At 42.4% G+C, this 11,750-nt stretch overlaps 2 protein-coding genes across 4 annotated transcripts; one reads left to right on the top strand and one right to left on the bottom strand.

Annotated features, from left to right (window-relative positions):
- Nucleotides 1–3,814: 3,814 nt before the first annotated feature.
- LOC103704096 lies at nt 3,815–6,270 on the top strand. Its single transcript, XM_008787246.4, has 3 exons — nt 3,815–4,264; nt 4,454–4,819; nt 5,449–6,270. The coding sequence occupies exons 1-3, from the start codon at nt 3,965–3,967 to the stop codon at nt 6,067–6,069; spliced, it is 1,287 nt and encodes a 428-aa protein (XP_008785468.2). The 5' UTR covers nt 3,815–3,964; the 3' UTR covers nt 6,070–6,270.
- A 321-nt stretch (nt 6,271–6,591) lies between these two features.
- On the bottom strand, nt 6,592–11,595 carry LOC103704097. Of its 3 annotated transcripts, none has more exons than XM_017842013.3 (3): nt 11,116–11,595; nt 7,647–10,309; nt 6,592–7,542 (listed from the first exon to the last, which is right to left on the bottom strand). In XM_017842013.3, exons 2-3 carry the CDS (start codon nt 10,158–10,160, stop codon nt 7,285–7,287), a joined length of 2,772 nt encoding a protein of 923 aa, XP_017697502.2. In that variant the 5' UTR covers nt 10,161–10,309; nt 11,116–11,595; the 3' UTR covers nt 6,592–7,284. The 3 variants fall into 3 exon arrangements, with proteins under 3 accessions (XP_017697502.2, XP_008785469.2, XP_038981021.1); XM_008787247.4 differs by having other exon boundaries at nt 7,647–10,173; XM_039125093.1 differs by having other exon boundaries at nt 7,647–10,162.
- Nucleotides 11,596–11,750: the final 155 nt, after the last annotated feature.

Below are 11,750 nucleotides of genomic sequence, written 5' to 3'. Positions count from 1 at the left end.
TTCTTTATTTTTCTTAATAAGAAAAATAGCTGAGGTTTTCCCTTTTCAAATTCAAATTTCAATATCGTTTGGGTTGTCAACATCCCGGGATTCCTGGAATCTAGCTGCTGCTGGGAGGCATGGTCGGCGGAACTTTCCAATTATTTGTCCATCAGGCATATGCTTTGTTTGGTAATATTTGTGGGAGAGCCTAAACGGGGTGTGGTGCAAAAAGTCGCTTTTTTTTTTAATAAAAAAAGGATAGGTGGGAGGAAGGGACAAGCCCATTCTCGCGGATCAATAAGCGCTTCTGAATCCCAAGTCTAAGCAGTGTCACCACATTTTAATCGACGCGCGGGGCGATTCAAACTTGAAATCCTGCGGTTAGAAGACTACGTCCAGTTCCACTGAGCTACCACCTTAGCAAAAAAAAAAAAAAAAAGCTTTCCAAATAAGATATAGATTTCAGTTTACAGCCACTAGTTCAAGATTTTGGGCCAAATGAGTGAATAAGATGTAGTTATTGCTGGACTCCTCACTGTAGTGTAGGTGGCTTCACTCTCGAAATACTACTTTTTGTGACCAACTTTAAGAGTTTGGGTTACATAGGACTATAGGAGATAAATGCTATAACTATTATAAATACCATTATTGGAAATATATTGTTTAAAATATTTATTTTGATATATTATTGGCATAAAATCTCTACAGTGTATGTAGGGTGCAGTTTTTTCTTCTTTTTCAACTATTCTTTAAATATAATATACAATAAAAATAATAGAATAGATGGAAAAAAAATAGAATAGATTATAATGGATATAAGAACATAATTATTTATAAAATAATTTTTTGATATTAATATTATGATATACAATCACTATACACAATTCTAATAGCATGTGTATCTATTAATATAGTAAAATAAGGCATTATTATAAAATAATAAGATCATAATCAAACATGTGTATGATAGAAATAAAAAAATATTGCATCTAGGGATTATTCAAATGCAATATAGCATGGTCACTAGTGATTGTACTTTCACTTTAAATAAGATCATAATCATAAAAATACAATAAAAATTAATAAAAATTAGTGCAATCTAATGACCTTTTGCGTGATATGGGTGCATAGTATTAACTAAAAGTGTTTTTTATAGTATTAACTAAAAGTTTTTTTCAGTAATATCAACATACATTAAGCAGACATGGTTATTAATAATATTATTAATTTATGTATTAATTTAGTAACACTAATGAAAGTTCTTTATTTAATATTATTTAATAAGCTAATAAGCTTTAATTAATGATATTATATTGTTATATTTTGAAAAAAAACCGTATTAAATAAGAGTCCTGCTTATTATCCAAAATAAAGAGCTTCGTTAATAAACTTATTAATATGACATCCACATGGCGAATGAAAAGCGCAAGCAAAACCTCTATTTTAGTGTGTGTGTGTGTGTGTATTTATATTAGATATGTAGTTGGGATGGGCATATTGCCTTTGTTTTCCATTAAAAACATACTATGCTTGAATAGTCTTTTTGTTAGAAATTTCAAAAATGTTTGTTTCTGAAATTATACTTTTATTTTTTTATTAGTTTCTTCAAAATTTGAAGTGATAATCTCTTTTTTCTTTTAATATTGGGAAAGATCAATCTCCACCTTCTCTTCTATACCTGCCCAATCCTTTCAGAATCGACTTCAATCAAAATAGAACTCCCTAACTCTTACCTAAGTGGCAAGAAGTAATACAGTCCAAGCAAGCGTTTGATGGTTCAAGCAGTAATATCAAACTTATTAGAACTAACTTACAAGTAGGAGTACATCAAAGCAGGGAGTGGCTAATCTAAGTGGAAGTATATCAAACCAAGGAGTTGTTAATGTAATGTATCAAACTTTGTTGAGTCTACTTGCTAAAGAAACTTCTTGTTAGACCTAATACTTTAGGTTTCTTGGTAGAATTTATACTAGTACTTGTAGCATACAGCTTATCCAGTCACAACCATTGCACCAAAGAGAAATAGCCATTCTCCAGCAATCCCGTAGCAATGGAGGGGAACTTGTCTCAGTAGTTGATTGATTTGAAATCTTTCTAACCACTCTTTTATGGTCAAACAAATATGCAAAAATCATTTTTTCATCATATTTCTAGAAATCAGCTTTCCAGAAAAGAAAAAAAAAAATCGGTGAGAGAAATTTTTTTCTCCGGACCAAACGAATCCTAAATATTGTATTTACAGCAGCACTCCGTCCTACTATGACAATGTTGTTTAACCCAAGTTCTCCTCTTCATTGCATGTCCCTTACATTTCGTATTAAATATATTCCATTGCATATGTTCCCAGCCCAAGGACACGCTCTCTTTGCTTAGCTTGGTGTTTGACTCCAGTGGATCCCTCGTGTTCAATGTGGTTGGTGCACTATCTCATTTGAGATGAGGTTTCACGTTAAGACGTTAGCATGTATACTTGCTTAATACATCGAATTATTTTGATGTGATTTGGATTCATCGGCTTATGGCTGCTACCGAGTAAAACAATTGACCGAGCTGTCAACTAGAGCAGTCGAACGAGTAGCCGATCAGAGCAATTGATCATATCGATTGATCAGAAGCAACAAATTACGTGTCTCCAATTCAAAGCACATATAAGCAATTAAAATCCATTAAACGGATAGTTATAACCTCATGCACTTATGAAATATACTGCAAGACAGTTACAGCTCAACCTGCATGTTAAGTAATTATCGCATGATCAAATAGTTATTGCATGGTGAGCAGTTACAACGTGCCCGACTTTTTCAAAAAAACCATCCTATCTCCTCATCCTTATACATATCGGACACGGGATCTTCAAATACGCTTACACAAGTTACTTTTGCTTTCTCCATTCATTGATTTCTCAAATCTCTACCATTCTCTAAAGATTTGATCTGACTTAAGCATTAAAAGATCTCCTGTCACATAAAATCCGGCAATCATTGATGTTCACTTTCTTGTTTGCAGCTGGAATATTCAACTCCAAGCTGAACAGTTCATCTGAGCAACCATAGTTCGAGCAAAATCGATTGTCCACGATTCGCCAACCCATCCAGTCCTGTAAAGCCGGATTTTGGCATCAACACATTCCAATCTCTGTTGTAGTATTACTCAAATGTTCTTAGAAATAAAAATATGATTTGAAGCAAGAGGAGAATGTGCGTAACCAAAATTTGGTGATGTTAATAAAATCTGCGACGGCAAGATATATATTAAAAATGACCATCCTCATATTTTTTTTGTCTCCTCGGCCGCCGAGTCGTCTCCATCCATGCCGTGCGCTCGGATCGCTTGCTCCGCCCATTGCTTCCCGTGCCGGAGGTATTTGTAGAGGCATCGGTAGTTGGTACTTGGTAATATCTGGCTGGTTCATGACGCACTGATGGCTGTTTGATGAGGTATCTAACACGGTGATTTAGGTAGACTTTTTCTTTATTTACTTGGCTGCTAAGAGTTAGGTAAGGTCGTCAAATATTGGGAATATGGAATAATGAGAGTGCTCGCGTTAAGTCTACAAGATGAGCTGTCAAATTTGTGGATGATGGCCAGGATCCCAACAACCACTACAGCGGGGAGCCTACGATACATACATGGTGCAATCCAGCCCAGCCCTTGATCCATGATCAAACGCCGGCCACTCCGAGCCTATTGTGTGGGACCTCCATAGATGTCCAAATGTCCAAATGCGAGACAAAGAAAAGCAGCGAGCAGGCAAAGTTCAAGCGTGCTTTAAATAAGGCACCTCCAAGTCTTGCTTGTTTGAAAGAAGGAAAGGGTGCGTGCGGCCACGATCGAAGAACTGGCGAGCCTGGGCCCATTTCCTAACTCTTCTTCTTTTTGGTCCAACTCTCTAGATAGGATAAAGGACGAGAGACGTTAGCAGGGAAGAAGGCGAGGAGGACCTGTTTGTGGCTATTCCAAATATCTCCTCTCAACTCCTTCCATGAGGAAGCTGTGTCCAAATTTTGACCGAGAAGATGGTCTGGACACCGTCCTCGAAGTCCCGATCCCTGAAGAGATGTTCGCGTCCGGAGCCAGCTCCCGAAGCCACAAATCTCTGTGCACCAACATGAAGGCGTGGATGCGATCCGATCATTCCCATGTAGGCCGGACTGCGCCCTCACCTCTCGGCAGAGGAGCCGAGCTCCAGCTCATGCTCGGTGTCATCGGCGCGCCTCTCGTCCCGTTCCCCATCCAAACCCATAAATTCGCCCTCAGTCACCACCTCAAGGAGGATCCGATGGTAGGTCTTCTTCCTTTACTTAAAGGCATAAAGCCGCTGTTCTAATCTTTATCTACTTCCAGCAACTCAAATAGTAAAGTAAGGGGGGCAATCCCTGACTCCCAATCACATTAAAAAAAAAAAAAAACTTTATTTCTTATTCTTCTTCTCTCTCTTTTTCTTGTTTTTCCCCCCCCGAATAAATGGCAGGAAGCATCAATGGCAGAGTACATAATTCAGCAATACATCGCGGCGTCAGGCGGCGAGCAAGCATTAAACTCGGTGAGTAGTATGTACGCCATGGGGAAGGTAAGGATGACGGCGACGGAATTCCGAGCAAGCAATGGCAATAACACCGGCCATGCCAACAAGAAGGCGAGCAAGGGTGGTGGTGGAGGGGAGATGGGAGGGTTCGTGCTGTGGCAGAAGAAGCCGGACTTGTGGTGTCTTGAGCTGGTGGTGGCCGGATGCAAGATCAGCGCTGGGAGCGACGGCAAGGTGGCATGGAGGCAGACACCATGGCACCAGTCCCACGCCTCCAGGGGACCGCCACGACCCCTTCGCCGATCCCTTCAGGTAGCTTACAAACCAACACGACAGGTCTCCGTCTCTTTGTTTGTAGGGTATTAATTTTTAGTACCAAGGGAAGCGACCAATCCTGACCCAAATTGTCACCTTTCCAAGTATCCCCTACCCTATTATATATACAGGTGGGTGGTCATATTTAAAATTTGAAACAGAGAGGGCCTGTACCCCCACCCTCCTCCGGAAAAAAAAGGGAAAGAAAAACAGAGAGAAGGATCGTACGACTTGAGTCTATCTATAAAGTTCCATAGTTACAAGACCTAGAAGCACTTTGATCAGAAGGTTCACCGTTGTTAGGAATCACTTTCCTTACTTCACGTGCCATCTCTCCTTGCACTAGTTTGTTACATGGTTTGTTCCCTTGTTAGAAAGCCAGAAAGACGACTACCGCCCACCCAACCCAATGTGAAGCCATGTGCTAAGTGCAGAGACCTCACATGGCCGGCCCGGCTCATATAAGCTGGTTGGGCTTTCAAGGCGGGCGGCCGTGTTGGTACACCCAGCCTTCGGTGTTCATACTAGTGTCCAACTATTGGCACCAACGACCTCCCGAGGAGGCTGTCTCCGTTTGGTCGTTACAATGATCTTAATCAAATAATTTTGTCTATTTTGCATTACAGGGCCTTGACCCTAGGTCCACGGCCAACTTGTTCTCCAATGCTGCCTGTATTGGCGAGAAGACAATCAACGGCGAGGACTGTTTCATTTTAAGGCTCGACGCCGAGGCCGCCGCCCTGCAAGCTCGAAGCAGTAACAGCATGGAGATCATCGGGCACACAGTGTGGGGCTACTTCAGCCATCGCACCGGGCTGCTCGTCCAATTAGAAGACTCCCACCTCCTTAGAATCAAATCAACGAGCGAAGAAAGTGTCTGCTGGGAGACCACAATGGAGTCACTCATGGAAGACTACCGGCCGGTTGACGGCATCTATATCGCGCATGCTGGTCGAACTACTGTATCCCTATGTAGGTTTGGTGACACCATCGATGGATACACAAGGACACGCATGGAAGAGACGTGGACCATAGAAGAGGTGGACTTCAACATATGGGGCCTGTCCATGGACTGTTTTTTGCCCCCAGGGGACCTGAAAGAGGAGAAGGAAGGTTGTGATGCAATGGTGAAGAACACGCGTCCACCTATCAGAGCTCAGGCCCCCTTCAAAATCGGTCCTTCTAAGGTTGCTGCACTCGACCCATATGACTTGGATTCAGTGGAGAAGGAAGATAGGAAGCCATGATTTGTTCACCACATGTCGTGTAAATGTCGTGACAAACGTAAAAAATTTGAAATGGTGGGTGTGTTAGAATTCTTCAGGTCAAGAAATTACTCTAATTGAGCTCATAACGCGCCATATTCTACCTCTGTATAGATATTGTTAACTCGATATAGTTTAGATTATGTGTGTATATCAGGATTTCTCTGCGCTCTTGATGATTTAGAGTTTTTGTTTGTTGGTTTAGATGAATCAATATGCCAAGCACCTGGCGCTGTATGATACTTGATAAAGCATCATAACGCAGTAAGCTATGAGCCGAATGCTGTACTGGTGCATGGCAGTGGGCCAATGTACGAAGTGACTAGACAAAACACATTCTGCCTGGGTCTATTTCGTCGGATGGAGGCGCAGGCTTGTAATTGTTTGATGACGACAATCACACTAAGGACAACTTAAAACAGGGAATATACTGCAAGTACCAGCCTGCGATCATGATCAATGTTTCCAAAAACCAAGTAATTCTGGTGTCTCAATGCGAATGAATACCGCAATAGTTGTAAGCCGTTATATTGCATGCCTGGAGTCCAACTAAATTTGGTTGGCCTTTAAGGACAAATGAACCAACTACAATTCTGTCCTCGAAACCTAAAAACAAAGTGTTTGCCATGTGTAAAGAGAGAGCCTTTGGCTTTCTTTATATCCTTACCGTCAACAGGGCGGAAAAAAACATTTGATATAAAGATTATTTTCTACTATTTTCCAAAGACGCGATATAGTACAAAGATTCCTTACAGCCGTTTGAGACGAAGATTCTTCTACTCCCGTTCACATGGATATAACGAGTGCTGCTTCCCAGCACCACTTTTTTCCGCGCTCACGGGACCAGTCCATATGGCAGTCAAGGACTGATGCAGTATGCGCATCATGTGAATAACAGGCGGATCCTATGGATCGGTCCATTAATCACCATGTTGCTGTGACCTGTGACCTGTGAGTGGGGGAAACAAGCGGTGCGGTGAAGCATTTTCCTTCATATAACAACAGCAACATGGAGCCAAGCATTGTGGGCCACATTTCGGCCTCAATGGGCTTGAATTGCCCAGATGCAGCAAATGGGAAACAGCTATACGTGGAGGCAGGTCCCCTTGATCGTATCTACTAACTGGCAAGTAGCAGAGAGAATTCAAAGCGCATGCCAAGATATTATACCTCTCGCTCGACGGATCGGCAGGGCAATTAAGCTCTCCCAACAGGGGAAAGAGGTGGGTGGTTTGGTACATAACTTGCAGGCGCCTTCCTTGCATTTTCAGCAATTATATGTTCCTGTAAAGTCTCTGCTTCCACTGAGCGGATGGTAGACTTCCTGCTATGGACGATAGATATACAAATTGCAAAAGCCTGCAGTAGAGCAATAGATGACCTGAAATCAACTGTATACAGTCCCTCTTTGAAAGAAACCATACTGAAGGCATGTTTGCTTTCACGAGACCCACCCTGAGAAAGATTGAATTATACAAGCTAGTAAGTTCGACGAATAAACGTTTAAATAGCAGAGAATATATCCCACACAAACAGTACTAAAAATCTAATTGCCATACCTGAACGAACAATTCGAATCGGTGAGTACCATCAGTGGTGCAACTAGCTTGGACTAAATCCAAGCTCCTTTTTTCTTGATTGGCAGTCAGGGTAGTTAGCATGCAACCTTCATCCCAACCACCACAATCGCATGTTCCGCCTGATTTCCATCTTTGGATCAAAGGGGAGGGTTCTCCTTCATCCGACAAGCCATGAACCCCACTTGGAAGTATGGCTATGACTGTAGGTAGGGATGAATTATCATTATTCTGATCGAGCTGCAGACTGATTTTCTGCTGGCAACAAGAACATACATTTTCTGCTGAATTTACTGGTGATGAGTCCTTGCATTTGCTGCTATGTACTAAATGAACCCTAGAACTTTCCGGCTTCTCTTGAGGATCCTGGGCAATTATGGCCGCAAGCTCATTATTACACACAGAACCAGCAGATTCATGGGATGTTGGTGCCATCTCAGAACCAAGCAAAACAAATTCTCTCACAACAGAGTGGCTCTTGGAATCATAACTGGTCAGCATGGAACCTGAAACCTTCAACCGGCCAACGACATTAGAGAGCAGCCCATGTTTCTTAGTCTTTCTTGTAGGGTTAATCCACACTCCACTTTTCTTCTTAACTTCATGAACAGAGAATATTGTATAAACGCATTTGCAGTTGTCTTCATTAGCTATGCTTTTCTTACTCATTGTGGCTGCAAGAATTTCACTATCACTAGATGAGAACATAAACAGAGGCAGTCCATTCTTCCAAGCCAGTTGCAAAAGAGCTTGCCTTGTCGAAGCCAATTTCCCCTCATCTTTACGTGACCCTCTGCCGTCGTTGGGCGCCTGACTTGAGGAGTTCAGATTTCCCTTTGACTGCCAAATGAAATTAATGCCTGTATCGGATGAGTTGCCCTGCCCATATGATAATGCTAATTCTTCCCTCATCAGAGGCTTACCAGCATCATTTAGCTCGTGAGAGCTATGAATGGATGAGGCTGCAATTGGCCCAGAAAAATAAATGTGGTTCTTTGGCTTAAGGAATGGATCTAATATCCTCTTAAATGGGCTGCGCCTAGCTTTGTTATTTTCAGTTGCCTTATCCCCACCAGACCTGTCTGGACAAGCAATTGATTTTGATTGCTGTACAGATGAACCGTCCCATGAACGTCTGCTTAGAAAAGTTGGACCAGCACTTGACAAACAGGCAGGCAATTCTCTTCCTGTTGCAGTGGTTGCCTTTTCTTCAGCTTGACCTAATTTATCATCCGCATTAACTTGAAATTGGTCACAAGAACTGCTAATAAATTGGCCATGTTTCCTATTTTGGCCTTCTGGGTTAGTGATCTGAACTTTCTTTTCTCGCAGAATTTTGCTGGCTGATGCAGGTAGATCAGTAAAAATGCCGCAAGGGAGTCGACATGAATGGGGAACGTGAAGAGATTGATAGGTGGACTGGATGTCATCGGGAGAGCAACCTGAAAAACTGTTGCGATGCTTTTCTGGTGGCATTCCATCATTAGATACCAAGGACTCAAAGCTACTACATCTCGCATGAACACTCTGTTCGAGACGATCCCACATGCATTCCTTGTTCTGAAACAAAGTTAGGTCTTGCTTTTGTCCTGCTTTCTTTGATCTACCATCTTCAGCCTCTACTGACTTGAGTATTTCTGAGGTAGCATCATCTTTGGAAGTTGCACATGAAGTGCTCAAGTCTGGAGGTAGGGACATGTTACGAGATGTGCCATTGAAGCCCGAATATTTTCTCTTGTCTTTTAAATTCTTGCGCCTCATATAATCGGTACCTCTACCCCGATCTGCATCTAGATGCTGGTCATGCCCAAAAGAAAAGTTAATGTTCGAAGTTATTGGATCCTGAAAATCCATGACATGTTCAGAACTTCTATTCTCCATCAGCTGTGTTTGACTTCCCATAACAGATGGATTTCGACGAGCTTTCCTAGAAGCAGATTGCTTCCTTCGAGGAATAGGGCTACCCGTGCTTCCACGAGATTGGATAGATGATCCAAATGTAGAAAATGAAGAGGACTGATTACTACTAGATGATGAATTATTTTCACCTCTCTCATTTGCCATTTGTTTCTGATGGTATGTCCACTTCTCAAGAAGCCCCCAGTCAAGAACTCCGAAATTCAGTGCCTTCTCCTGAATGTTGCCTCTTCTCTCCATGCGCTGGAGATAACTTGGAACCTCTGACATGTGTTTGACCAGCTCTTCAGCTCCAGTTGCCTTCGTACCGGGCCAAGGCTTCTGACAGCTCCCAGAGGGCATAGAAGAGGCTGAGCCCACACTCGGAGCATGCTGATCCGAACCTGTCATTGCATTGAGCTTTGCAGTTTTCAAGCCCTTCTCCTTCTCTCGCATTTTTATATGCCTGATTTGTCTGGGGGTCAACTCTCTCTCCTTTGATGATTTTGAGAAGTGATGCTGAATCCTTGCTTGTGCACCATACTCCATTACTCTGATTTCCTCGTGCGCTGCTTCATCTGTCTGCATTGTTGAAGTCATGACTATAAAGTTCCTAGCATGCAAAGAGGAATCTCACCATCAGCTCTCATGATAGTAATACAAAATTCCATCACCATTTCCTTAACTGAAGCTGAGAGGGATTGGCAGATTCTCAGCTTGCAATCACTTCAACATGCTAGGCTACACTGCTGAAGATACAAAGGCAAGTTTGACCATCATTACAAGTTGCACAATGGTTGCAGTGCATTAAAATACGACAGTTGCTACAATACATCGACCGATCCGGAGAATGGGATCTATTCTAAAGAACGTGAGAACGGATCATTATAAAATCCTCATAAGGAAGTAAATTTGAGCCACTTCAATGAAAACTGAGAAAAAAAAAAGGTCAGGAAAACTCGATGCATTGCATTAGAGATTTTAGACATTACAGAGGTCGTTGAGCTTCTAGAATTTGGGGATATCAAGAAAGCCTTCAAATCTCAAAAAAGATCCATCCCACCCTCCACCCACCTACTAATTAGATATTTAACCTCCATGTGAAGTTGTGCCCACAGATATAAAACCCAAAATTAATCTAGACCTACCTCCTTAATTAGTAAACATTCAAGACAAATTTTCTTGATTCGCTACCAAGCGAACAAACCCAGAAACGTCCAATCTGACTATCATCTTGACAAATCCTTGTGGAAGGCTGCATCAAGTTTCCGTTTCTAATCATGGTCCATTTCCCCTTTCCCCTCTTTCCATGCACGGATTAACGCCTCAAACGAATCCCATCCTCACAGAAAAGCCCTTCCTTGTCCCGAAAACGTATAATAGAAGAAAAAGACGAAAGAAGGGATGCCAACTATTAACTACGGAATACTAATTCAAGAATTACAAGCAAACATTACACAAGTACTTGAAGGAAATAAGCGGGAAGAAACATTGCACAAGCATGACGAATCAAATATATATATATATAAATCAAGATCAGGGGTTAAAGTCGTACCGGAGTGAGAAAAGAATCAGAAGGATGAAAGAGTTGGTTCTGCTTTGCCTCCCCGCTTCCAATTCTTTCTTCAGAAGAGTGTATCCGAGATTAAGTAGCCTTGGGAGCAAAGGAAGAGAGTCCAATGCTCCTCTCTTCTTTCTCTAAATCTATCCCTCCCCTTCTCCTTGGGAATTTGCTGTGTCTGCTTCCCGAGGGGAAGATCAGAACGAGCAGAGACCTGGAATCTCTGGAATCACCCTAGAGAAAGGAGATAAAAAGAGGTGGTGGGGTTACCTGGTAATAATAATAGTATGGTTGGTGGATCTGGGTTCGGGTGGGGTGCTCCTTTCCTTGTCATGTGGGAGGTGGGAACAAAGCGGAGGGCTTCGACCGGGCCCCGCTTTCGTTAGAAACTGGGCGCGAAGACCGCCGCTGGCCCCTAAGAGCGGTTACGCGGCGATGGATTCTCCCGCTCGGGACCTCCGGGAGGCCACATTGATGGATTTGATCCTTTCCCGCACCGCCTTGCTTTCCCCACCCCAGCTTATATTATTACAAGCAAGCATTCCAGACTGTAGAGCGAGCAACCTTTATTCATGGCATTCATTACATTGTCGCCGCTAACAAGTTCCGATCCCGGAGACTTATTATCT

The sequence above is a fragment of the Phoenix dactylifera genome, chromosome 3 (assembly GCF_009389715.1).
Source record: "Phoenix dactylifera cultivar Barhee BC4 chromosome 3, palm_55x_up_171113_PBpolish2nd_filt_p, whole genome shotgun sequence".
In the NCBI taxonomy this organism is placed as follows: Eukaryota; Viridiplantae; Streptophyta; class Magnoliopsida; order Arecales; family Arecaceae; genus Phoenix; species Phoenix dactylifera.
The sequence above is the reverse complement of the archived record's forward strand: the minus strand, read 5'-3'. Positions and strand labels throughout refer to the sequence as shown.